This window comes from Astyanax mexicanus, chromosome 17 (genome assembly GCF_023375975.1).
Source record: "Astyanax mexicanus isolate ESR-SI-001 chromosome 17, AstMex3_surface, whole genome shotgun sequence".
Lineage (NCBI taxonomy): Eukaryota > Metazoa > Chordata > Actinopteri > Characiformes > Acestrorhamphidae > Astyanax > Astyanax mexicanus.
This window is the reverse complement of record NC_064424.1, coordinates 46,149,935-46,176,475: the sequence shown is the minus strand read 5'-3', so window position 1 is coordinate 46,176,475 and position 26,541 is coordinate 46,149,935. Positions and strand designations below refer to the sequence as shown.

General features: G+C 36.0%; 1 protein-coding gene across 15 annotated transcripts in view; it reads right to left on the bottom strand.

The window, feature by feature from the left end:
* Positions 1-26,541, bottom strand: part of grin1a (glutamate receptor, ionotropic, N-methyl D-aspartate 1a) — a 66,196-nt gene that overhangs the window by 22,487 nt on the left and 17,168 nt on the right. For 9 of the 15 annotated variants that reach the window (XM_049466324.1, XM_049466323.1, XM_049466329.1 and 6 more), the window contains exons 4-17: positions 26,210-26,272; positions 25,282-25,379; positions 23,139-23,260; positions 15,702-15,876; positions 15,321-15,465; positions 14,345-14,431; positions 13,279-13,422; positions 11,133-11,264; positions 9,591-9,755; positions 7,704-7,822; positions 6,012-6,124; positions 2,481-2,629; positions 1,774-1,931; positions 164-325 (exon numbers count right to left, since the gene is read on the bottom strand). In XM_049466324.1, coding sequence (XP_049322281.1) covers positions 164-325; positions 1,774-1,931; positions 2,481-2,629; positions 6,012-6,124; positions 7,704-7,822; positions 9,591-9,755; positions 11,133-11,264; positions 13,279-13,422; positions 14,345-14,431; positions 15,321-15,465; positions 15,702-15,876; positions 23,139-23,260; positions 25,282-25,379; positions 26,210-26,272 — 1,832 coding nt within the window. The remainder of the gene's footprint in view (positions 1-163; positions 326-1,773; positions 1,932-2,480; positions 2,630-6,011; positions 6,125-7,703; positions 7,823-9,590; positions 9,756-11,132; positions 11,265-13,278; positions 13,423-14,344; positions 14,432-15,320; positions 15,466-15,701; positions 15,877-23,138; positions 23,261-25,281; positions 25,380-26,209; positions 26,273-26,541) is intronic. The other 6 variants (XM_022676639.2, XM_049466328.1, XM_022676649.2 and 3 more) reach the window with 3 other exon arrangements.

Sequence of the window (26,541 nt, the reverse complement as noted above, 5' to 3'; positions counted from 1 at the left end):
GAGACATCAGAGCAGGGGGCGGGAGAAGGGAGATACAGAGAGATAGATGAGTAAGAGCAATGATTTTTTCGGATGATGAGATCTAAGAAAAAAACAAGAACCCAAGTAAAAAAACGAAAGATACAATAGCGTACAGTATATTGCTGCTTCGGCTGGGACAGACCTGAGAATAGCCAGGGACACATTCTGTTTCCAGGGGCTGTCCTTGCGCATGCCTATGCCAAAGCCCGAACGGAAAAACAGCTCTCCCGTGGTCACCAGGTCGCACTTCTGCGAGGCTTCAAACTCCAGCACCGCAGAGTCCCAGATGAAAGCATGCAGCTTGCTGTTGGGGAGTGGGGTGGGGGGAGGGGGAGGGGCAGGAAGGGGAAGGGTGGGGGGTTACGGTGCAACAGTACAGTGAGTAACAACACACTCATGGCACCCCCCCTCCCACCTTTGCTCCACCCATTTTGCGTGTTATTGTATCATACTTATTAACCATAGATATTATAAACCCCCTTCCTATACTGTAGGTAGTGTCAATGGAATCCAATGCCGGACAAGTGGACCTTTGTCCCCCATTGGATTCCCTAATAAAGACCTAAAAGATGACCTAGACGTTCCTAGATGTTCCTAGATGTTACGAGACGTTACCTAGACGCTCATAGACGTTCCTAAAAGTTGCTAGAAGACCCTTGAAGTTCCTAGAAGTTCCTAAACTCAATATTAAGCATATTGTGTGAGTGAGAAAGACAACAGTAGGCATCTCCTGGGTTGTGCGCTAAATCCTGAGGCTGTAAATGAAGATGGTGATTGTAAATGGAATTCAATGCCGGACAAGTGGACCCTTGTCCCCCATTGGATTCCCTAATAAAGACCTAAAATATGACCTAGACGTTCCTAGACATTCCTAGAAGTTGCTAGATGTTCCTAGAAGTTCCTAAACTCAATATTAAGCATATTGTGAGTGAGAAAGACAACAGTAGGCATTAATGGCTGTAAATGAAGATGATGATTGTAAATGGAATCCAATGCCGGACAAATAGGCCTTTGTCCCCCATTGGATTCCCTAATAAAGCACTAAAAGATGACCTAGATGTTCCTAGAAGTTCCTAGAAGTTCCTACAAGTTCCTAGACGTTCCTAGAAGTTCCTAGATGAAGTTCCTAGACTCAATATTAAGCATATTGTGTGAGTGAGAAAGACAACAGTAGGCATCTCCTGGGTTGTGCGCTAAATTCTGAGGCTGTAAATAAAGACGATGATTGTAAATGGAATCCAATGCCGGACAAGTGGACCTTTGTCCCCCATTGGATTCCCTAATAAAGCACTAAAAGATGACCTAGATGTTCCTAGAAGTTATTAAAAGTTCCTAGACTCAATATTAAGCATACTGTGTGAGTGAGAATGATAACAGTAGGCATCTCCTGGGTTGTGCGCTAAATTCTGAGGCTGTAAATAAAGACGATGATTGTAAATGGAATCCAATGCCGGACAAGTGGACCTTTGTCCCCCATTGGATTCCCTAATAAACACCTAAAAGATGACCTAGAAATTCCTAGAAGTTACTAGAAGTTCCTACAAGTTCCTAGATGTTCCTAGAAGTTCCTAGATGAAGTTCCTAGACTCAATATTAAGCATATTGTGTGAGTGAGAAAGACAACAGTAGGCATCTCCTGGATTGAACGCTAAATCCTGAGGCCGTAAATGAAGACGACGATTGATTGAAAACACCTGAGACCCAGAAGCCAATGAATCCTTGACTGACTACGCGGCCAGACCCGCCGCTTACTTGTCCCGAACGGCCTGGATGGCCTCGGCGGCGCTCTCGTAGTTGTGCTTCTCCATGTGGCGGTACATGGTGCTCAGCTCCACTTGGCGCCGGAAGTAGATGTCCACTGAACTTTGCTTCACTGTGGCGTAGATGAACTTGTCCGATGGGTTCCTCAGCTGCCAAAAAGATAATTTCACCTATGAGTTGAAGATCCTCAAAAATGATCAAGGCTTCCTTCACCTGGAGTGTTCTGATCAGAGAATGGAGCACCTAAAACTAACTGAAATTAAAGGTAGAATATGCTTTGTTTTCGTCTTTGTTCATTTATTAATAAGCAGTTTTCTGTTGGTAATTCTGGTAAAAATGAGTAAAACCTGTAGAGTTTATTGGGTTTCTTATCTGTGTCTCATGGCTAGGTTTTTATTTTTATGTTAATGTGAGTTCTAGTCTATTGGCTATTTTAAGTAGTAAGTAACTTAATATATATTGTTTAATGGTTTATTTTGTTGAGGTTTTATTTTTTAAATCCTGCACCTTAGAAATAACAAAGAAACTAACGCTAAAACCAATGAAAACTAGCAAACCTGCTCTATACACTAATTAAAACGAACTGAATTGGAGGAGAAAAGGAGGAAAGGTCCAAACGAAATAAAATTAAACTATAACGAAAAATTAAAAACTATTTTAACTTTGATCTCTGATGTGTGATTTCATGAGGAACGTACTCTTGGGTCGTTGATGCCGGTGATGCGCTCCTCAGGCCGGTCCAACACCAAGAAGGCAGCCAGGTTGGCAGTATAGGAAGCTACAATGATCATAGCAAAGCCAGCCCACACCATGCCCAAGATTCTCGCTGAGAAGCTGCGCGGGGCGCCTAGAAAAAGAGAAGAAGAATACAGAACCAATCAAATGTAACAGATTTAAAATAGTTAAAATCTTCCACAATAACAGGATAAATGTTAGGAATAGGAAGTCATTTCTGCAAAAAACAATGTCCTCATATGGGGACAGTTGTTTATTAAAATATTTAAAAATTAATCCTAAAACAAAATGTTGCTTTCTACAGTAAGTAAATAAACTAGTTTCAATCATAAAAGTCAGTGAACATTTTTAACCATTGTTTGACCATGTTTCTGCCTGGACTGGCTGTAGAAACCTTTGACTGGGATTCCTGCATTCTTGTTTTCCATCAATAAATTGAGTGTATTGTTTTTTAATGTTGTTATGTGACCACTAGATGGTACAGGCATGGTATGGGTGTCTCCATATGAGGCCAAAGGTCAACATTTTAAAAAATAAAGTATCATGGAGCAGAGAAGTAGAAATGTACTGCCCCAAATAAGCACACAGGGTCTACAGAGGCTATAGAAGCTGTCCACTATAGATGCCATTCAAGGTTTCTTTTAGGCCACAATTCAGCACAGATTACATTTTTCCACTTCTAACACCCAGAGTTCAATTCACAAAGGCCTTGTTAATTAGTGTTAGATGTGTTTAATGATGCAGAAGGCTAAAATCTGCAGAGATGTGGACCGGAAGGAAGTCTTTTTGACATCCCAACTAAATACACTGCAGTTCTCTCAGCCCCAGGGAAGATAAACCCACGTTTTCTTTGTAATTAGGTTAGGCTTGCTCTAGTGGACGAGCAGTATGTACAGTATATATGTATTAAGAATGCTCTATTAATGATTTAACTCTGATGTAGAGTCGGAGCCTTTATGGTTATATGGTTATATGTTACACGAATCGTGTCTGGTTATCGTGTATGTGTTAATGTTCCTCTGTGCCCAGCTTTTGTATTTTAACTTGATGATTTTTTGGACATTCTTATATTGGAGCTTCAACAGCTAGATTTTATAATGCCAAAGCAACATCGATTTATTTTTGACCTGATGACATTAACTATAGCCCTATCCGGATGGGATTAGTTTCTCAGGGGGTCCTGGGGTCATTTTCTCTCTGTGATTTTATTCCCGTCCAGAACGATCATGTAGGTGTTTTTCTCAGACGTCCTCTGAGATAAAAAATTGCAGGCTGAATTATCTACTGTTTTTCTCTGAACTCTGTGCTCCTCCGGTAATTTTAGTCCCGTCCGGACGCACATCTCTGAGTTTCGTCTCCTCGCCTTTAATAAAATAGCTTTTTGTCCACTGCAGCTCACCGTAATTACTGTACACTTTGGACGCGCACTTCCACGAAAATCCACGTAAAAAAAACCTCAACAGCGAGTGGAAATGGAGGAGCTACTGAACGCCGCAATGTCATGTGACCGAGAAAGCCTAAAAAAAACTCACTGGTTCTCCTGTTTTTTCAATTGCAGTCCAGATGCAGGAGTTTTATCACTGAGTAGTAGTGTGAAACTAATCCCGTCTGAATAGTGCTTTGGTTAAAGCTTTGTAAGCAAAAATTGATGTATATATTTGGGTATTATTTGCAAACCCGACTTTTAACTCAACAATAAACAGAATAAAGAATAAAATAACATTACTGTTCCCTTAAATGAGCTGCTGGCGTAGCTTCACAGTGTGAACGAGAAGCTCAGTTTCCTCTACTGAGACGCACAAAAGCGCCACACTGTTAAGATATGAATGCGCCAAAGTCAGAGCTCACCAGGCTCTTAAAGGTAATGACTAGTAAAACGCTGATTGTTTTAGTTTCATGTCTTTTGCATGGTTTGAGCAACGCATGGTGGGGTTTTTTTTTTTGCGCCCTGAGCATACTAAAAACTTTTCATTTATTTAAAAGTACATAATTCTGTTAGTATAGTTACTTAGACATTTCTTGTGTATATATTTTTTTCACCAGGGTCAGTAAAGAAATATTCCTGTTTCTTTCCATCACTGCATAAGTATTATATACTGGATCATAGTCCAGCCACAGACTGAAGCTCGGTCCAGTGCATTTTAAGGCATTTGGTTGCATCTGATCTGATAAGATGTTTATGTTCACTTCAGAACTCACCATGCTGCTGCTGCTGCTGCCGGCGACGGCAGTCACATCACATCACCAGAACAGACAAGTGAGCGGCTTCCACTGGTGAATACATCCACACGCCACCATACCTGATGTCATACTGGTGTGTTCTTCTTTTTAGAGTGGTATATATTAGAGCTACACACTATCTGTTTAAGAATTTGTGGACACTGCTTCTAATTAAGGCATTAAGGAACTGCTGTGCAAATGCACACTTACAGCTTGTCTGGTTCCTGTAGACAAAGAACTGCCAATAGATAAGAATGGAGCAATGGAGCACCATCCAATACATTTAGATGCTTGAATGTTAACAAATACGATTTTTAAATAGTATTTGATTGATTTTTATTCAGATTCAGACCTTCAGGACAGCTTACTCACAAAGCAAAACTCAAAAATGTAATTCTTGTGTCTGCAATTCAAATATTATTCTAGATATTAAGGGCTCTACTTTAGCGATCTATAGTGCACTGATCAATTTCTCAGTTTAGGGCTTTTTGGTGTATATTTGGCACAAAACAGTCGCATTGTGCGGCTCGAAACTTGTAAAAGGCATTTATTAATTCTCCAAATTACTCATGGATGTGGTTAATTTTGGGTGTAACGTGAAATAAACCAATCAGTGTGTCACTTGCCTTTAATTCCCTTTAAGAGGCAGGTAAGCTCTGACTTTGGCGCGTCGGTATCTTAACAGCATTGCTCTTTTCTGCTTTTGTGCGCCTCAGTAGAGGATACTGACCTGTGTGCTCACACTCTGAAGATACACCAGTAGCTAATTTAAGGGAACAGTAATGTTATTTTATTCTTTATTCTTTTTATTGTTGAGTTAAAAGTCGGGTTTGTGCACTGCAGCGAGTCCGTGTGACGTAACCCTGACTGTTGTCAGGGTTTTAATCAGTCAGTGGAGCTCCTTTGTTTTCCACCAACACAATATATAGCAACACGACAGAAATTTATCTAAACACACCTCACTTCCACACCACCACGCCTATCAGTGTATATATTTATTAATAAATTCTGATGTTATTTTAAATGGGGTAAAAATAGACTGTTCAGGGGGCGTAAGATAGCTATGAGCACCCAACGCAGAGTCATTTTTAGTATTTTGATCTGTGGGCATACACAGCAAAAATAATAAAGCAAAAATAAAACCTCTGTCCATTCTAGGGTCATTCTTCTATTTTCAATGTCCCCTCTGTCTCATCCAATTATTTATAGTCTGTTTTCTCCCGTGTTTATTCTCTCTAAGCAGAATAAAAGTAGATTATATTTGATGGTTTTACCTTCTCCAATTCCAGAGTTCAGCAACACTCCCCAGGAGAACCACATAGCAGAAGATAAGGTGAGGGCATCTTCTTCTTCTTCTTCACTGTTTACTTTAAACCTTCCAAACGGGCTGGGAAAAACGAGGAGGGACAGCAGGGCAACGGGTGAGAATTACAATCGCTTCAGCACCTTTCAAACCTTTTAGCATCACCTAGAATCCGTTTAACAACACCAACAACACCACAGACGTCTCGAAGCACAGAGAGATAGATGGAGGTGTCTAGAGATAAACATCACAAATGAGGAAGCAGGCTATAGAGACTATAGAGGAGAGAAATAGGGGACAGAGAGGAAAATGTGTGTGATTTAAGACAGAATTCAACTACAATTCTCCTGCAAACCAGAGAAAAACACAATATTTCAGGATACAGTACCAGTCAAACGTTTGGACACACCTTAAATTTTGTGATTTGTCATTATTAAAAAAATGTTCCGCATTTTAGATTCTAGAAAAACATCCTAGCTGTCCTCTTCATCTTGGCTTTTCGCATTTTCTCAGTCAGTTTTATGAAGTAGAGTCTCCTGGAATTCAGGCTTTCAGTTAACAGCTGTGCTGAACTCATCAAGAGTTAATTACTTGAATTTGTTGTCTCTTAATAATAAAGTGTTTGAGAGCATCAGTTAAAGTAAAGTAGTGAAGAGGTAGAGTTACAGGTATACAGTGAATAGTGAATATTTGAGTAATGTTCTAATCCAGATTATGAGAAGCAACAACTACTCAACTAAGCAGTCGCAATGAAATGATGGAACTGGCTCTCATCAGGACTGCCCCAGGGAAGGAAGAGCGAGAGTTTCCTCTGTTGTACAGGATAAGTTTATCAGAGTTACCAGCCTCAGAAACCACAAGTTAACAAACAGCTCCTCAGACAATAGTATTATATAGATAATAGTTACTACATGATTCATTATGTGTTCCTTTATAATCTAGATTACTTCACTATTATGTGTCCAAACCTTTTACTGGTATTGTATTATATATATATATATATATATATGAATATTATTTATTATTCATGATTACTTATAAAATCCTAATTTTAAATAAGCACTATTTTACATTTAAACTAACAATTACAAATCAATGCTGTATTTGGGGCGCCATTAATCGCTGCCATTAAGGCATCTGTGAGCTGATGTATCGGAGCCGAGTCGCTGCGCTTTCCTCCAAGTGCTGTGATGCTATTTGGAGGAGGAGTCTGACTTCACATGTATCGGAGGAGGCGTGTGCTAGTCTTTACCATCCTTGTGTTGGGGATATACTATTTATTTATTTATTTAGATAAAAAAGAAAAAATCAATACTGTATTTAGGAATATTTATACAGTATTACAAAACAAAATTCTTTAATATATCAATATTTTCTATTTACAATACTATCTCAGACACATACTTAACGATGTGTGTGTTAATGAGGATTAAACAGACACAGAGTACAGTCAGCCCCCTCCATGCCAACATAGACAATGATAAAAGCTGATCTTTCCCATGACTCTTGGAGACTCTTGGAGACATCCTGGACATAAAGACCCTTTATGCCCCACCTGACTCAAGTCACAGAAACAGAGACACAAACAAATGGAACCCCTGGGAGATAAGATGCCCCACATGGACGACACAGAGAGTCACATCCACCACTCCCCCCGCTGTACCTGAACCGGTCTAGTAGGTAAAGCATCACCGCCACCACATGCACCGACAGACCCACCAACAGCCACAGCGTGCTCTGGAACGGCTGCATGAACGAGTCCAGTGTACTGCGCGGGATTTCCTGAAACACACAGCTCAGAGTCAGACTCCTCACGGACACTTTCAGAACATCTGAATGAGGGTACGGATAATTTAAGAACATTAAAAAAGATATATATTCAATTTCAGTCGTTATTCATTTGAATTGTATGTATATTAATATTAAAGGGATCTTTCGTCTTATCTCTCAACCAAAAACACAAAAACAAACAATATTTTAACCAAACATAAATTATTATTATTATTCATACACTCAAAAAAATTATTCAATGCAAAATTTGGGTTATCTAATCCCGAACTACAATAAAACATTTTTTACTGTCTGTGGAATTTTAATATATTTGGAAAAAGGATTTAAGACAAGTTTATAGTATTTTAAGGCTTTTTTTTTAGGAGATTCTGATATTCTGTTGTTTTTTTTTTAAAGAAACTGTTTTTAAAATGTTCAGAAAATATACTGTACATTTGCTTTTTTATACTTAGAAACTCATCACTTAACAACATTTGCATTGCAGACTGTATATTGTCACTTTGCATCTGTCAAATCTTTAAACTACACTTCCCATAATCCATTTGCTCTCTCATAATACCAATCATAAACTGTTTATCAAGTCCTTATCACCTGAGTACTAATCATTGTCACCTGTTTTTAATCACCCCGGTTTGAATATATATATATCCTGGCTCTGTTATCTCATTTGCCAAGGAATGCCAACATGCCTCTGTATATATTGCCTTTATGTCATATTAGTTATACTGTACTTATGAGTTATATTGCGATACAACTCATATTTATGATTGTAAAACGAAGTGGCTATGCTTTAATTTTTCAGCATTTTTCAGTTTTTAATGGTTTGTTCTCATCCACTCATTAACCAAAGACAAGTGCATGCTAACTGGATGCAGGATTTGTTTGCTAGTTTGCAGTAATTGTTAATTAACTTCTGTTAATTAACTAAAAATCTCTTTGTTGGCAACAGAAAAAACTAATCATTTCCCTTTTTACTTAAAAGTATATTATCAAAGTTATTAAAGTATGAACTTCAAAGACATACTTCTGTTTAAATCTCCTTTTTTGGTGTTGCTTTTTTCCTTTGTTCTTAGGTTTTATCTCTTTGATTCTCCCTTTGATTAGTTGCATTTCAATTTAGTTGCAATTCAGTTTCTCTGGATTAGATTTTCTTTGTCTTGGTTGCCTTTGCCTTCGATTTGGTGCTTTTATAATTATTATGCATCACTGTTACTTATCCATTCCTTGTTAAATTTGGACACAATACAAATCAATCAAATTATGTCAAAAGGTGAAAAATCGCCAAAAAATGGAGATACAAGGTTTTTATGAGTACCAACAACGATATGCGTGTTAGATGAACGTAAAGAAGACTATTACAAGATTGGTCCAAAGCATATACAGCCTTCGCTTGTATTTGTCGTCTAATAATTTACGTGAAAAAAGTGACAAAATCAAATTTCTAAAGAATGTCTCCAAACTTTTCACAGGCTTCTGTAAGTAAGACGTATACGTGGGATTTTTAATGCCAGTACAAGGGAAAGAATGCATAAATGAAGGGTTTTACCCCCAGGCCTAAGTCTCCACAAAGCCTAATCCAGCCATGTAATGTCAGGATTGACAGTGATTTCGTCTTATAGGATAATTCCCTCAGAACCGGAGCATAGTTATTCACACACATCCCACTTTTTTAAGGACTTACTGCCTACTGTGAGAAACGGATTTACGTATTTTCATGCTGAACTGGAGCATTTCGAAGTTGGGAGGGGAGGGGAGGTACCTTTTTCACGAGGATAGTGAGTCCCTGGTACTTGAAGGGTTTGGAGAATTCTATGTACTGAGCTCGTTCATTGTTTATGGTCAACGGAGCCACAATCATGTCTGCAAGGCCACTCAGGAGCTCTCCCATCATGCCGTTCCATTCCTTCTTGTTGCTGTTGTTCACCTGAGAGCGAGAAGATTACGACAATAGAGATTAATAAAATAAAATAGCTCAAATTAACTTCTTGAGAAAGAGGAAATGTCTGAACTAGGCTTAATCTATGCACAGGAAGCAAAAATAAAGCATTCTAAGCATTGTCACCTGAGTACTAATTATTGTCACCTGTTTTCACACCGCAATCACAACTCTTTAAATATATACCTGTTCCGTTATCTCATTTGCAAAGTATTGCCAACATGTCTCAACATATTGCATATGCTGTCTTTAGGTTGTGTTAGTTATGTTACATCGTGTTTACGAGATGAATGCACATGAAAGCCACCACTAACTCATACAGTATTTGCGATTGTAAGTCACTAATATCTGTTTAAAATGAGCTATGCAGTAGTACAAACTGCAGAAAGTTTTTTTAATGGTTTACTCTTACATTTCACACAAAAAACAGGATACTGAATTTGTTTCTTACTTTGTTTGTTTGCCGTAATTGATAATTAACTAAAGAAAAAAACAAAATAATTTTCCAGGGTGCTCGTCAAGTCAAGTCAAGTCAAGTCATTATCAACCGCTTCATCCATTAAGGGTCGCGGGGGGGGGGGGGGGCTGGAGCCTATCCCAGCAGGCATCGGGCGGAAGGCAGGATACACCCTGGACAGGCCGCCAATCCATCGCAGGGCAGACAGACACAGACAGACACAGACAGACACACAGACACATTCACTCACACACTCACACACTCACACACTCACACACTCACACCTAAGGGGCAATTTCAACCAAGTTCCAATTAGCCTGAACGTGCCGTCTTTGGACTGTGGGAGGAAACCGGAGAACCCGGAGGAAACCCACGCAGACACGGGGAGAACGCGCAAACTCCGCACAGAAAGACCCGGGTCGCCCCAGCCGGGAATCGAACCCAGGCCGTCTTGCTGTGAGGCGGAAGTGCTACCCACTGCGCCACCGTGCCGCCCCAGGGTGCTCGTATCCTTTGTTAAAACAGATTTTACATAATACTAAAGAGCTCCAAAGCTGTAAGTATGAACTCTTAAGGTAGAACTGAAGGCAACATTACTGAGCGCTCTGTTTATACCTCAGCCAATCAGAGCAGAGATTATTAGAGCATATCTATCCCAAGAGGCGTCTATAAAGTCAAATCAGTGTATTTAATTCTGAGGCAAATGACACTATAGTATATAAATTTACAGCAGCTGGACATTTTTATCCTCCATCAAAATCACATACATTTAAAATAATATTAAATAATTAAAAAAACTGCTAGTATTTAAAAAAATACCTTTAAAAAAAGAATGATTTTGGGGAAAAAATGCAAAAAAAAAAAAAAAAAAGCATGCTTAAGGTTGTGAAAGTGTGTAAAAAACTCACTCTCTCCTGAGTGCCGAATTTCCCATCAGCCACCAGGTGCACCTCGTACGTGAAGTTCATGGTCATGGCCAGCTTAATCAGCAGGTCCACGCAGAACCCGTAGCAGCACTGAGGCACTATTGGGCGTCCTGTAACCAGACCAGAGAAGGTGAAATTTCAATCCATCTGAAGGGAAGAAATCTGGAGAGATTAGTATTTTAAAAGCCCACCGCCCGTCCGCATTCACTCTTAACGCCAATACGGCAGTGTGTGCCAGTTTCGGATGCCAATGTACCTCGGTGTTGCCATTGGAATTGGGATAAATTCTTATTTAACTTATATAACAACTTTATAAGATGAGTAAAAAAATATGCTGCTTAGATAAAAGTATTACACTGAAAACAATGATAAAAAAGAGTAAAAGTTACTTTTAAAAAGTTTCGCAAACTTGCATTTGCTTTTTTTTAAGTTTTTTTTATTTAGGATGAATTTAAGTAACTTCAACTCAGTTTCAAGACTTAAATGTTACACAGAGTAAATAAGTGAACTGAACTTCAGTCAATCCTTTCTTTTAGTAAACTTTACTTCATTTATTTTTACTGAATCAATCCTTTCTTTTATTAAACTTTACTTCATTTATTTTTACTGAATCAATCCTTTCTTTTATTAAACTTTACTTCATTTATTTTTACTGAATCAATCCTTTCTTTTAGTAAACTTTACTTCATTTATTTTTACTGAATCAATCCTTTCTTTTAGTAAACTTTACTTCATTTATTTTTACTGAATCAATCCTTTCTTTTAGTAAACTTTACTTCATTTATTTTTACTGAATCAATCCTTTCTTTTAGAAACTTTACTTAATTTATTTTTAATGAATCAATCCTTTCTTTTAGAAACTTTACTTCATTTATTTTTACTGAATCAATCCTTTCTTTTAGAAACTTTACTTCATTTCTGCAAAAAAATTACCTAATTACAAAAATAAATGTTCTTGTAGGTGTCAAAACATTATTGAAGCTTGGTGTATCTCTTAATTCTAGTCTCTATAAACCAACTTTGGATATATTTTTTTTATTTGTGAGTCACTCTGGATAAGAGCATCTGCTAAACATCCTAAATATACAGTAAATATAAATGTGAAGTAAGTCCTTAATCCCTGTACAGAAATGTGCCCATATATTGTATTTATGAACAACTTAAAAAATATTATACAAAATATCTAAGCTGCTTAAATTAAAGTAATTTATCCAATTTATCCAATTAAATTTTGTTCAGAGAAAGAGTTGTTATAATCTTAAGGGGTTAGAGATGTCTGTAAAGCCCAAATTTCGAACTAATTTGAATAATATGGAATAATTTGGGGAGTGAGGTTAAAAATGCTAGATCAATATGTGTGTGTGTGTGTGTGTGTGAGAGAGAGTGTTTAAAAGAATGAAAAAAAAATAGTACAAGGTGTATCTACATGAACTTTTGTTCGAGAAAGATTTGATGTTTTTGTTTAATATTGTTCTTTTGGTAAATTACTATTGTTTTAAGTTATTTTAGGGATAAAATGGGCAGATATTAAAATATTTTTTTCTCTTTTTTCTGCTGCCTTTGATTTTATTTGTGATTTTTATTTTTTCTTCTGTATACAGAAATGATTTTGTTCATAACGAAATGTAATACATTTATAAATCTTCTAAATAAATAAAAAATAAATAAATTTATCCCAATTTTTTTTTTTATCCCAACTGAATAAATAAAAGGCACATTAGCATCTAAAGCAGCCAGTCTCAAGCACACAGACTATATCTTAAATAAGCTGCAGCTCATGTCTGATAAACGTGACACACTATGGTATAAAGCGCATACAGTTTTAACACCCAAAGCACACACTTACACACACACACACACAGCACACTGTATCTGTGCAGTTTGCAAACAAAACACAGAGAGAGAGAGAGAGAGTTTGCAAAGAGCAGACGGGTCCTCACACACGTCGACACGTCCAGTCAGACCGACCACATGCTTCCTCACAGTCGCTCACGCACACATACGCCGCCACTGTCACGCTCGCACACTCAGCTGCATGCATACATATATAGATACCTACTGCATATATATGTATGCATCTCCAGTTGGCGGGCAGAGTAAAGCACATTGCTAGCATAAACGTCCCTGTTGTGTTACCTGGGATGGTCTCATTTGGTCCAGTGCAGATCACCTTTTTAATTAGGACTCCGTTGGGCGTGTACTCTTCCCTGCAGGTCCCGTCCTGCATGGTCGGTTTCACGTACACGAATGGTTCCTGATGTATGGTCACTATCTGTTGGGGACCAGAACAGAAATTAGAGGAATACGTTAAAGAAGCTTCCATTGATTTGGGTCTTAATTATCTTAAAATGGCATTAAATCTCAATTCTTTAGTTATACTTTACCTAATCCATCATTTCAATGGTGATGCACTGTATGTTCAAGGAATCCCATTATGTAATCACGCAATCTTACTTTAAAATATTAGATTCGGGATGATATGTTAATGGTACAATGATTGTATTAAGTATAAATCAGAGCCAGTAAGTTCAAATTAAGTAAAGAATTCTAAAAGTACATTTGCTATTTAATACACTTTATGAAAATACACATTAAATATACATTAAATTATGCTTTAAATTATAAATTTTCTTGATAAAAAAATACAGCTCTGGAAAAAATGAAGAGAGCACTTCAGTTTCTGAATCAGTTTCTCTGATTTTGCTATTTATAGGTTTATGTTTGAGTAAAATGAACATTGTTGTTTTATTCTATAAACTACAGACAGCATTTCTCCCAATTTTTAAATTACCGCATTTATTTGCATAAAATGAATGAAGATGCAGAGCTTTCAGACCTAAAAATAATGCAAAGAAAAAAACTTCATATTCATAAGGTTTAAGAAGTTTAAGAGTTCAGAAATCAATTTTGGGTGGAATAACCCTGTTTTTTAATTACATTTTTTATGCATCTTGTTCTCCTCCACCAGTCTTACACACTGCTTTTGGATAACTTTATGCCTGCACTTCTGGTACAAAAATCATTCATCTTCCTCTTGAATATATACCAGAGGTTTTCAATTTGGTCAAATGAAAGAAACTCATGATTTTTAAGTGGTCTCTATTTTTTGTTGGATGTACAGTGATAGAAGTGATGATCGAGTAAAAGAACGGCAAGAATTTAAAATATATTGCTAGTCTCTGCAGACACTGTACTTTTAGCCTCGTAGACATCTGGAAACCCCTGGGTCTCTCTGTCTCTCCTCCAGGCCAGATGATCTTCCTCTGTTTGTTCAGCACCACCTGAGGAAACAGCAAGTTAAAGTCAATCCTGTGGGGCTTTAAGGCTAATTATCTTTATGTGTGGCTTATATTAAATCCAATAAAATCCAATTGTGATTTTAGCTGCATTTTATTACAAAATCAGGCATTTATTGATTCATAAATAGAATACCCTCACAAAAACTCCTAACTCCCACCCTAAAGAGATACAAAGACAAACAGATAATCATGACCTTATTGGCACCTTGTCTTTACATGACATGACATTACATTACACTACGTTTTGGGGACACTTTTATCTTGTAGTCACTTACAAATAATGATGTACATTATAGAGCAATAGAGGCAAGGCCTAAAGGAGGCGAAACTGGAATAATAGGATAGAAGTATTTAGTTGGTTTGTTAGAGGTGTTAGGAGAATAAGTGATCTTTGAAGAGCTCTGTCTTTAATACTAATTTAATTTAATACTTTTATGTTGTGTTTAAATACAGCTTAATTACAACAGAAATATACATATGTTGTCAAAAGTTGTTCCAAAGTAGTACATTAAGTATGTGTGTAAGTACATATTTAAATTTTAAAAAGTATGTACTTTACCACGTAAAAAAAAAAAAAAAAAATATATATATATATATATATATATATATATATATATATATATATATATATATATATATACTTAAATCTTTTTTCTTTTTTTTTTTGTTTACAAGGGAATGGCAGAGAATGGCAATTTTTTAATTGGTGCAACCAACACCTCATCCCACAAATGCATGTTTTGTACAAATGTGGTTCCATTTAATAGAGAAATTAAGAGACGTATTGCAAAAAGCATTGATACAATATTGATACAATAAAAATTATCTAACAAACACGAATTTTCTTCATTTTTGTGCTAGTTCTTCATACCTGAGTGCCGTTATAAATTCCGACTTGGATCAGTCTGCTCTTCTGGTAGTTCAGGATGCTGTAATGGGCGTACTTCCGGTCTCCATCGTCATTAAACTCCACACGCCCTGTGAGGCCTTCTGGGTATTTGGATGACATCAGCACCCTGCAGTTTAAAGAGAGGAACAGGGGTTAAATGATGAGCCGTGGAGATGATCTTTATGTCTTTCTCTGTCCTCATCATGGCAGAGTCCTGTCTGTATCCCAGAATCAAATTTCTGTCCTGAATAAAAGGGCAAAATGTCATGAATCAGACACGAGCCTCCGGCGCCGTATTCACATGATGTCATGACTCAGATCATGAACCGATCCTTTCCCTTAAACCCAGCGACCCCTCCTGACCTTTTAAAGAGCGGCCCAGTCTTCCAGATGTTGGTGTTTCCCACGCAGCCTCGCGGCGGCTCAGTGATGTTCTCCTTCTCGAACAGCTCCTGGATGGACTGAGCCACCACCGCCACGGCGTCGCTGATGTGCGCCGACTCGTTCTTCCCGTTGATGAGCTGGAGGCCGATCAGTCCTGCGTGAGCATCGGCATCACAATACAGCAGTGAGCGGACTGTACCACTACACGCCTTCAGCAGCCCTTTCCAATACAAAAAACACAGAGCCCTACAGAGAGCCATGAACAGCAAAAGACCTGATTTAATTAGGAAGCGATAAAAAGTATAATAAAATAAAAAGGTATAATATGATACACAGGCAGTAACTTGAATACTAGAATAGAATAGAATAGAATAGTGTTATTAAATGTCTTGTTATTAAAGAATTAAATGATTGTTCAGTCTTTATAAATGATTCAGTACCAACCATAAATTATTCAGTATCTACCATAAATTATTCAGTATCTGTGGTTCTGTATCTACTGTAAATGATTCTGTATCAACTATAAATGGTTCAGTATCTTTCATAAATTATTCGGAATTTTCCATAAATAAATCAGTATCTGTGGTTTTGTATCCACTATTAATGATTCTGTACCTACTATTACTGATCCTGTATCTACTATAAATGGTTCAGTATCTACCATAAATTATTCAGTATCTATCATAAATTATTCAGTATCTATCATAAATGATTCAGTATCTACTCTTAATGATTCAGTATCTACTACACATGATTCAGTATCCGTGGTTCTGTATCTACTATTAATGATTCTGTGTCTACCATAAATGATTCAGTATCTATCATAAATTATTCAGTATCTATCATAAATGATTCAGTATCTACTCTTAATGATTCAGTATCTACTACACATGATTCAGTATCCGTGGTTCTGTATCTACTATTAATGATTCTGTGTCTACCATAAATTATTCAGTATCTATCATAAATTATTCAGTATCTATCATAAATGATTCAGTATCTACTCTTAATGATTCAGTATCTACTACACATGATTCAGTATCCGTGGTTCTGTATCTACTATTAATGATTCTGTGTCTACCATAAATGATTCAGTATCTGTGGTTTTGTATCCACTATTAATGATTCTATGTCTACCATAAATGATTCAGTATCTACCATAAATGATTCAGTATCTACCATAAATGATTCTGTTTTTACCATAAATGATTCAGTATCTACTCTTAATGATTCAGTATCTACTACACATGATTCAGTATCCGTAGTTCTGTATCTACTATTAATGATTCTGTGTCTATCATAAATGATTCAGTATCTGTGGTTTTGTATCTACCATAAATGATTCAGTATCTGTGGTTTTGTATCCACTATTAATGATTCTGTGTCTACCATAAATGATTCAGTATCTACCATAAATGATTCTGTATCCACCATAAATGATTCTGTATCTACCATAAATGATTCAGTATCTACCATAAATGATTCTGTACCTACCATAAATGATTCAGTATCTACCATAAATGATTCTGTATCTACCATAAATGATTCAGTATCTGTGGTTTTGTATCCACTATTAATGATTCTGTGTCTACCATAAATGATTCAGTATCTACCATAAATGATTCTGTATCTACCATAAATGATTCAGTATCTACCATAAATGATTCTGTATCTACCATAAATGATTCAGTATCTACCATAAATGATTCAGTATCTACCATAAATGATTCAGTATCTACCATAAATGATTCAGTATCTACCATAAATGATTCAGTATCTACTATAAAGGATTCATCATTCACTATAAATCATTCAGAAACTATTATAAAGTATACTGTATATATTATAAATAATTCTACACAATATAGAAAAGATCTGCGAATGATTTAATATCTACTTAATTCAGTAACTGATATAATTGTATCTGCTATAAATGATTCAGTATCAGTACTTTCATAAATGATTCTTTATCAAATACAAATTGTTCAATAACTAAAATAAATGATTTAGCATCTGATACAATGTATCCCGTATCTGTTATATATGATTCTGAAATTAATATAATGCTTCATTATTAGTGTTATAAACACTTTATCAGGTCTTTTGCTCATCATGGATGCAGGGACCCTTGAGGCTGGATTTGCTCAAACAAACTGGGAAATCAGTGAGTTTAAATAATGATTAACTGCTGAAACGTAATAATAAATATAAACTTCATGCACAAATCCAGCTTCAACTAGTTTTTTGTTGTTGTTGAAAGAGGGTCCAGTAAACTTCAGTTCAGCTGGAGGAATCAAAAGCAAGAAATTCACTAATATAAACAAGTGAACAGAGTGACTGCTATGAGAAACCCAGTGTTCGTTCAGTGTTTTTCAAATCTGTCTTATAAATTATTTAGCATACATTTTACATACATTTACATACTCTATCACATCATAAGTGGTCCGGTAACTGCTATAAATCACTCAATTTAGAATATATTTACAAAATCTGTTTTTGAATCAGGTGGACGGTTGTTTCCGGCTGAGAGTATGCTGTGTACGATTGTCTGCCCCTTCTCATCGGTGTGTGTGGACGGGTTTTGAGGGTAAAAACTGTGTGTAAATAGTGTAAAACGTGATTGTTAAGCATCCTGGGGTGAATAAAAAAGTAATATATATATATAAGTATAACTTTAAATAAATTATTATTTATATACTATGAATGCTTCATATTAATATAGACTATTCTGTAACAGCTATAAATGGTTTAGAAACTGCTCTAAATGTTTTAGCAGCCACTAAAATTGATTTATATATTTAATTATCTACTTTAAATTAATTATTAAATATCATTAATTAACAGGTATAAATATTTCAGTACCTACTGTATCTATATCTACTACTAATGATTCAGTAACTTGAGTTGTGATGCAACTCATATGGTTTGATGGCAAGAAATTGAGTTTATTGGAAACTAGTTTTTCTTTTTTCTTTTATTTTGTAACTTCTTTGTTTCTATTCTATCCTTCTTTTGTAAAATTTCCCTCTGGGACCAATAACGTCCCAGATAAACTTCTATCTGAAGTATGAGCAGATATACAGGCCTTGATACATTTTTTTAGTGTTCTGGATTCCCATATATGTGTTTTCCTCTATCTAGAATATATATAAAAAGGCCTGCTGACTTCAGGCACATTTATAATAGAATCAGTGTGCAGGATGTGAAATAACAGTCCTGCAGCAAATAGAGATTAGATTGAAAAACACAGTAGCATTCCTTTAACACTGGCGATTGCACCACAGAGTCTCCTCCAGTGTACAGAGACAGACAGGGGTGTGAGAAAAAGGTCAGCAGTGATTTCAAAGTGCTCGGGGCGACAGTGACCACAGAGTGAGGTTATAAAACACAAACCAGTGCAGAATCCAGAATAAGAAGGGCAATCATGGCTTACCATTACCAGTAAAACGTCAATGAGGGAGTTGCAAAACACCCCTTTTAAATTCATGAGAGCCAAGCCATTAATATCATCAACACCATACAATATAAAACCAGTAGCGTGGGTCAACCCAGACATACATTTGGATTTAAAACATATGTAGGGTTCTTGGTATCAGATAAATAACCTTTATAAAATGATGATTGAAATAATGGTTATTATACTGCTTTCTGTCCATCAACCAGCCTTTTTTGCATCTTAATACAGAACATATATTAAAATCACACTGAAAGATATACAGCACTGTGTAAAAGCTTTAGTCTTGAGAAATTATCATGAGAAAAATCTCCTCATTTGGGTATCTATCTAAGTGCAGTAGAACTAGGGTTGTTCACATTAAAGTGTTAATGCACATAATTAGTAAAAACCCTGTAAAAACCTCAACTTTTGCTGTAATCCAGGGGTCACCAACATGGTGCCCGCGGGCACCAGGTAGCCCGCAAGGACCTTATGAGTAGCCCGCAGGCCTGGTCTGAAAATAGCATTTTTGTTGCTATTCTTTTTTTTTTAAATCACAGTTGCATTGATGTAATTTTAGATTATATTACATTAATATTAGCTTAGAGATAGCCTATAGTTTATATATTATTATACAATATAATGTAATATAATATGTAATATTATATTAAAATATAATATAAAATGTAAACACTTGCAGAGATTTATAATAATAGTGTTGCCTATTCTGCCCTACAAAGCAAAAAGGCAGTAACTGCATTTTTTGGCGAAAATGAGTTATTGTGTTTTTTGTAACATTCAAAGCATTATTTGTCATGTAACAAAATATCTCATCTCAAATGTGTGTCGTTTTGGAGAAAATTGGTGGGTGTTTGTACAGTAACTACAAAAACTACTAGTAAAGCAAAGCAAAAAGGCAGTAAACGCCATTACTGTATTCTTGCCTTGTAGCGTGACAGTTACTGTCATTCTTTGTTGTATCACTTCACGTAATAATTACGCTGTTGCCACAGCGATGTTACTGTTGCCATAGAGAACACCGCGCGGGACTCTTTTGACGCTGCAATTTTACTCTGTGAAACTGCACTTTCTTGTTACGATGGCCCAATCCAGAGGGAAAAAGATGGTGGAACTGGCATTAAAAAGAAAATATCCGGAGTATGGTAAGTAACAACAGCGAATGATTATGACTGATTAGAAACGTATCACAAAAGTTCCTGTCAGCGCTATCAGCTGTTTTCTGTCAGGAGACGTTCCGTGCCCCCTCCCACTCTCCACCCCGCCCCTACAAACTAGTTTATCCTCCCTAACTTTATATTATATGTTCTGTATCTAAGAAAACGTCTTACTTTACAATACACGCAAATTCACTCTAGGATCAGGTTCACGGCGAGCGCGGAGACCCGGTAAGTCGGTGTTAGTGACAGTGAGGCTCCGTGCTGGACCCGTGCTGAAGCTAGCTGGCTAACAAGCCTTCTGCGCCCGCAGCACGGTGTGCACAGCGGCACTGTCCCTCCGAGTGGCCGGGTCTCTGTGCTGTGCTCGGCTGGGCTCCTCACATATCACGGCTGAACTTTATATTTATATCTGAGTTTTCTCCCTCACCAGAAAGATCTGTGCTGGGAGGGGTTAAGAAGGGGGGGTTCTGTACACAGTTCTGTAACACTGACTGTAACCCCAATCTAACTTCTGCAACTCCAAGTCGTGCACATTTTCTTCCATCCCATTTCAGACATGAAAAAATAAAAAAATAGCCTCTTACCTTAAGTTATAATAGACCAAATCAAAATGATTACTTTATGTATTTCATCGTTTGCCCTTTAGTGTGCTCTTTCGCCCTCTTGTGACATAAAAAACAACATTTTTTAGACATATAATTTACACCTGATCACATATATCAGTCTACATATTCACAATGATTTGTGTATTACTTATATTATGTTTGGTTTCATCTAATTTAAAACGCATGTTTAAAGGATGCAAATGTATTTATTATTTATTACAGGTATTTATTTATTATTGTGTTGGCCTAATGAAAGCAATATTTTAGTCATAAGCCGAATTAATGTACAGAAGGTTCTTTTTAATAAAATAACTTAATATATAATAATAATAAAAATTATCCTGAGTATTCACTTCATTAATCACTTTTGTGTATTAGGTTCTCAAGGTCCGGAGTCTGAGGTGACAGGGGGTTCCGTGAAAAAGTATGTTTGTGTAGGCTATGACATTTTAAATCAACTTGAAAAACAACTTTGACGATGAACTTGTATTTCAGTGCATCCAGGTTAAAACTAGTGTATATTATGTATTGCAGATAATTCAGATGTGTTTGAGATTAATGAACATAAATTAACTAAGAATACACACTAAGTACACTCCCATAATAGGGCCATATAAAAATATGAACGCTGCTCATTTGGCCCTTGATGCAGCTTGGAAATATTATATTTTTTTAGATGTGATAAACACCAGAAAAAAATCTGAGTGAACTATTAACACCTTAAATGGTTTAATTACATTAGCTGTGGCAACAATGTCTTGCAGGATACAAATGGTTCCAATCAGTACAACTCAAATACAACAAAACCCTAGCTATGACAAAAAAGGTTTTTGAAGAATATTAAGTTACTGCCTTCTTACTTGGTATGGAACTTTCGAAAGTAGGAGTAATACAAAGCAAAAATACAGTAACTGTAAAAAAGGGGTAAAATAAAAAAAATATTAAAATTACTGATATCTGCAAAGAATAAGGTTATATGGAGTAACAATACTGCCTCATGTCCAATAATCTACCTACAACTACTTGGGCTGGACAACAAGATAACTTTAAGGTCATTTTTCTCAGTTTGGTGCTCTGTGCAGTTACTGCCTTTTTGCTTTGTAGGGCAGTATTGATATCTGTGTCTTCACATAGATGAATGTCATTAATTATTAATAATAACATATAATTAAAGGTAAATTGAGAAAATTTGTAATTTCACGAGTGTGTATCAAACTGGTAGCCCTTCGCATTAATTGGTACCCAAGAAGTAGCTCTCAGGTTCAAAAAGGTTGGTGACCCCTGCTGTAATCTATCAAATAAATTTGGTTTATTTGAGCTAAACTGCTGCTAAGGCAAAGTTTAAACTGAAATATTGACCAGATAATATACTATAACATACATTTGGATTTAAAACATATGTAGGGTTCTTGGTATCAGATAAATAACCTTTATAAAATGATGAAATGATGCTTATTATACTTTATGTCTCTGCTGCTCCACACTAAGAGCACTGTTTGTGCAGCGTTCACTGCTCACATTTCTGCTTGATTTTGAAGCATCGCTGTGAGGACTCCAATTCAAAAGTGCTAAATGGAGCACCATAATTTCAGACCACACATTTCCATTATTCCTGTATTATTCCTGTATTATTATTCCATTATTGACTGTATTTAAGTGTAATGGTCTAATGGGATCTGGAGTTTTCCCAGTATAAAAAAATATATAGATAAAACTTTTGCACTGTACTGTATATTGCTGTCCAATGAAAATCAAGTATCTTCATTTTTGTGGTGTATAATTTGCACACAAAAACACAAAAAAATGTGTAAAAATGTCTTTAAAAACTCTTAAACTCTTTTTTTATTCAAGGTTTTCAGAAGGTCTTCTCTCGTATAAAGTTGAAGTCTTAGAGACACATGTTTGTCATTGGACATCTACCATATATTTATGTATGGGTATATAATCTCAATATAGTGTATATTTTACAGTGATTCGTTTAAGGCCTTTAAACATACAATGTTTAAACGCTTAAACGCTTTAAAAAAAACACTCAACAGACACGACTCACTGCTCACTACTCACTACTCACTACGTCCACCAATCAAATCTCCCCTATACACAGGTCTACTGAAAGTGAGACACCAGAAAAGCACCACCATCCCCGGCTTTTCCCGGTGTCTCTCAGGCTGGGCCGGGTTCAGGGTCCCGTACGTACCGTCTGGAGCTTCACTCAGAGCTTTACCGGACATCTCCCGCTCTCCCACCAGCCACACGTATCCCGAGCCGGTCATGTTGAGAAAGCGTGCTGTCTTGTAGACGGCAGCAGCGTCCTCTTCACTGCAGGCAAACACACATTAGTCACCGTCCCTCCGGTGAAAAAACAGCCCAGAGACCTTCTCTAAACCCTGCCCTGCTCCCTGCCTTCTGCTCCAGCAGCTCCTATAAATTAATGATCTTCTGTCCTGCTGTCCTGAGGAGCTTCAAAACAATGTGATTCTATTACTCGCTGTGTTAATTACCTCCTATTACCACCATGAGGCCCGGTTAGCATGCATCAAATTTAATGAGAGAGGTTTCTGCAATAAAACATGAGCTAAAACGCAATAATGCACATTTATTCTTCATAATTACACTGATACAGATCAGCTGCTGCACTTTAAGGGCCGATTTGATGTGTGAAGACTCTTTTGGGGGCTGAGACCCTATCAGACAGGGCAATGAGTATATTTTTATATTTTTATACACAATGATCAGCTATAACATTACAACCACTTTAATTTTTTATGATTTATCTTGATAAAAATATATACTTAATACACTTTTTTTTTACAAGGGTATATTTGAAGCAAACTTGCTCTAGCTGACATGTAAGCGAAGTTCCAATTATAAAAAAATAATAATAATAATTGTACTTTAAACAGATTTAGAATTGTGTAAGTATGCTGTAAATATACTAACATATTTATGTACTTACTTTAAATATATAAAAAGTTTGATCATACTTTTTAAAAAGTACAATATAGTGTATTTAAAACAAAAAATACTAAAATACTTGTATACATTTTTTCTTTTAGCAAAATGTGTTAAAAACAACTGTTACTGTATTTCACTTAAAGTACAATATATCATGTGACTTTTTTAGAAAGTAAATTACATTTTAACAATATATTTAGGTATTACATTAATACAACAGTTAAAATATATTTCAATGCTATGTAATTATATTATTATATAAGGAAAATATAAATATGAGGAAATTATAGGATACAATGTTAAATAACATTTAACACATTTAAATGTCAAATAACAAAAACAATTTAAAAGTGAATTGTAACATACTAAACATTGTAGTACAGTTTATTAAAATATAACAAAATATACTAGAAGTGTGCTACCCACAAAGACAGAAACAAGGAGTATATTTGTACTCTTATGTAAATAGATCACATATATTTAACATCAATTCTTCAACAACATTTCTGATATACCTGGTGTATGATAAATAGTGATACAGCTGAAATACTCATTGAATGTATTATAATTTTACTGTAATCATATTCATAATATGGGGTTACATATATGTAAAGTAGTTCAAATGTTTAAATGTTACTTAAGTACAGTATATTTAAAATAGAGGACATTTTAGTACAGTAAAAAATGAGGTACCACTTTAAAATAAGGCTTTTATAAATAGTTTATGAATGCATTTATTAATTAGGTTATAAACCATTAATAAACAGTTACAACACATAAATAGGTAATGAACAGGGGCCTGTCGTGTAACAAACAGTGGTTTCACATTCATTTAACTTTACATCTGCTAAACCTTAGATCTTACTTTGTCTTTTCAATCAGTCATCATTAACATTTCTGTTAACCTTATTCATTTAACTATAATATTAATATATTAAACAACTAAATTGACTTTTTGGTAGACATGTTAAAAAAGGTAATTGTCATGATTGTTGATTGTTTCTATGTATGTGTTGTAAGTGCTTATTAACGTGTTTAAAGTATTTAACGTTTATAACTTAATTTGTAACCATTAATAAACTCCTTTATAAACAATTTAGATTTTTTTAATAATGGAGCTTTATTTTAAAGTGGTACCAAGTACACTTAGCACTTAGCACTTTATACAATAGCATATTTTTATACAATTAAAGAAAAATAAGTACCAAAAAAAAGTTTTAGCATTTAGCATTTTAGCACTCTCTTTAAATATACTGATTAATAATAAAGTGGCTACAAGAACACCTTAGTGCACTATAGCATCATAATGTTATATATATATATATATTTTAAATATTAAATATTAAGTGTTAAATCGTAGTATAGATGGTAGTATATTAACGTACCTGGCTGAAAGAATGATCACCCGAGCCTCCAGCTCTTTGGCCTCCAGCAGCAGGGCAGTTAAGTTAGTCTCTTGGTTGAACTGGAGGACTTTCTCGGCCTGGGATTGGGGCACACAGTCAGTCAAGGGTGGCATTATCCCCCCACCCCAGAACCATGCTGCCTTTTTCACCTAGTTTGATCGCTTTGGTTGATTGTCTTTTTTTTTTTTTTTGGATTGAAAAAGGAGGAAAAAATGACAGAGCTCCAGGAGACTCGGATAAACTAAAAAAAGAAAAAGCTAGGGGGAGGAAAACGTCTGTATTGTCGCATGCAAACTGAGGGTTATCAAGGCTCCAGAGAAGAACGTGCATGTTAGAGGTTTGGGGGAGAGAGAGAGAGAGAGAGAGAGAGAGAGGCCGATGCAACCGGAAACTGAAACCGGGAGAAAAGGGGGTGAGAGGTGAGGGGGCGCGATTTCCCCAAAGAAAAAGTTGAAAAAAAAAAAGAACAAAAAAGGAAAAAATAGGGAATGCTGCGCAGAGGGAGCAAGTAGTATTTGGGAAAGCGTCATGTCCCACACTACCGAATCTCCACAAAGGAATGGGCTTGCAAACGAATCTTTTTTTTATAGTTTTTTTTTTTTCATCTGAATCATGCATTCCTTTATTTAAAAGGAAAAAAATGGGAATGATAGAAGCGGAGCGTGTTTACATTTCTCTCTCTTTTTTTTTTTTTTTGAAACCGAAATCACAACTGTTCAAACCAAAATCCATTCGTCATTTAAATCATTCAATAAAGGGCACAAAAAAAGAAAGTCTCAATGTAAAAAAGAAACACGTGCTACCAAGATAAGGGCATTTCTGGGTTGGCCGGTGATTGGCTGGGCTGGATTCTAGTTGCTACGTTTAGAAAGTTGGTGGGCGGCGTGCATTGACCATGCAAGTATACCTTGGGTCCTCGCTTGTTGTCATAGGACAGTTGGTCGAGGTTTTCATAGTTCCTTTTTTTATTCTGATGAGTAATGTGCACAGAGAAAATATGCAGACACAGAAGAATATTATAAACAGTTGAAAATGATGAGCAATAAAGCATCCAACAAATCTCCATTTTTTTTTTTTACTGCTCCAAATTGGAAGTCCTAACACTGGGGCTTTTCAAAAGACATCAGAGACTGTGAATCATTGAGCGATAAAACCTAAAAAACAACAACCAGACCACAGACAATAGAGATCTGAAATATTACAGCTCTGTTGTATTTAATGGTATCTGTGACAAAATGT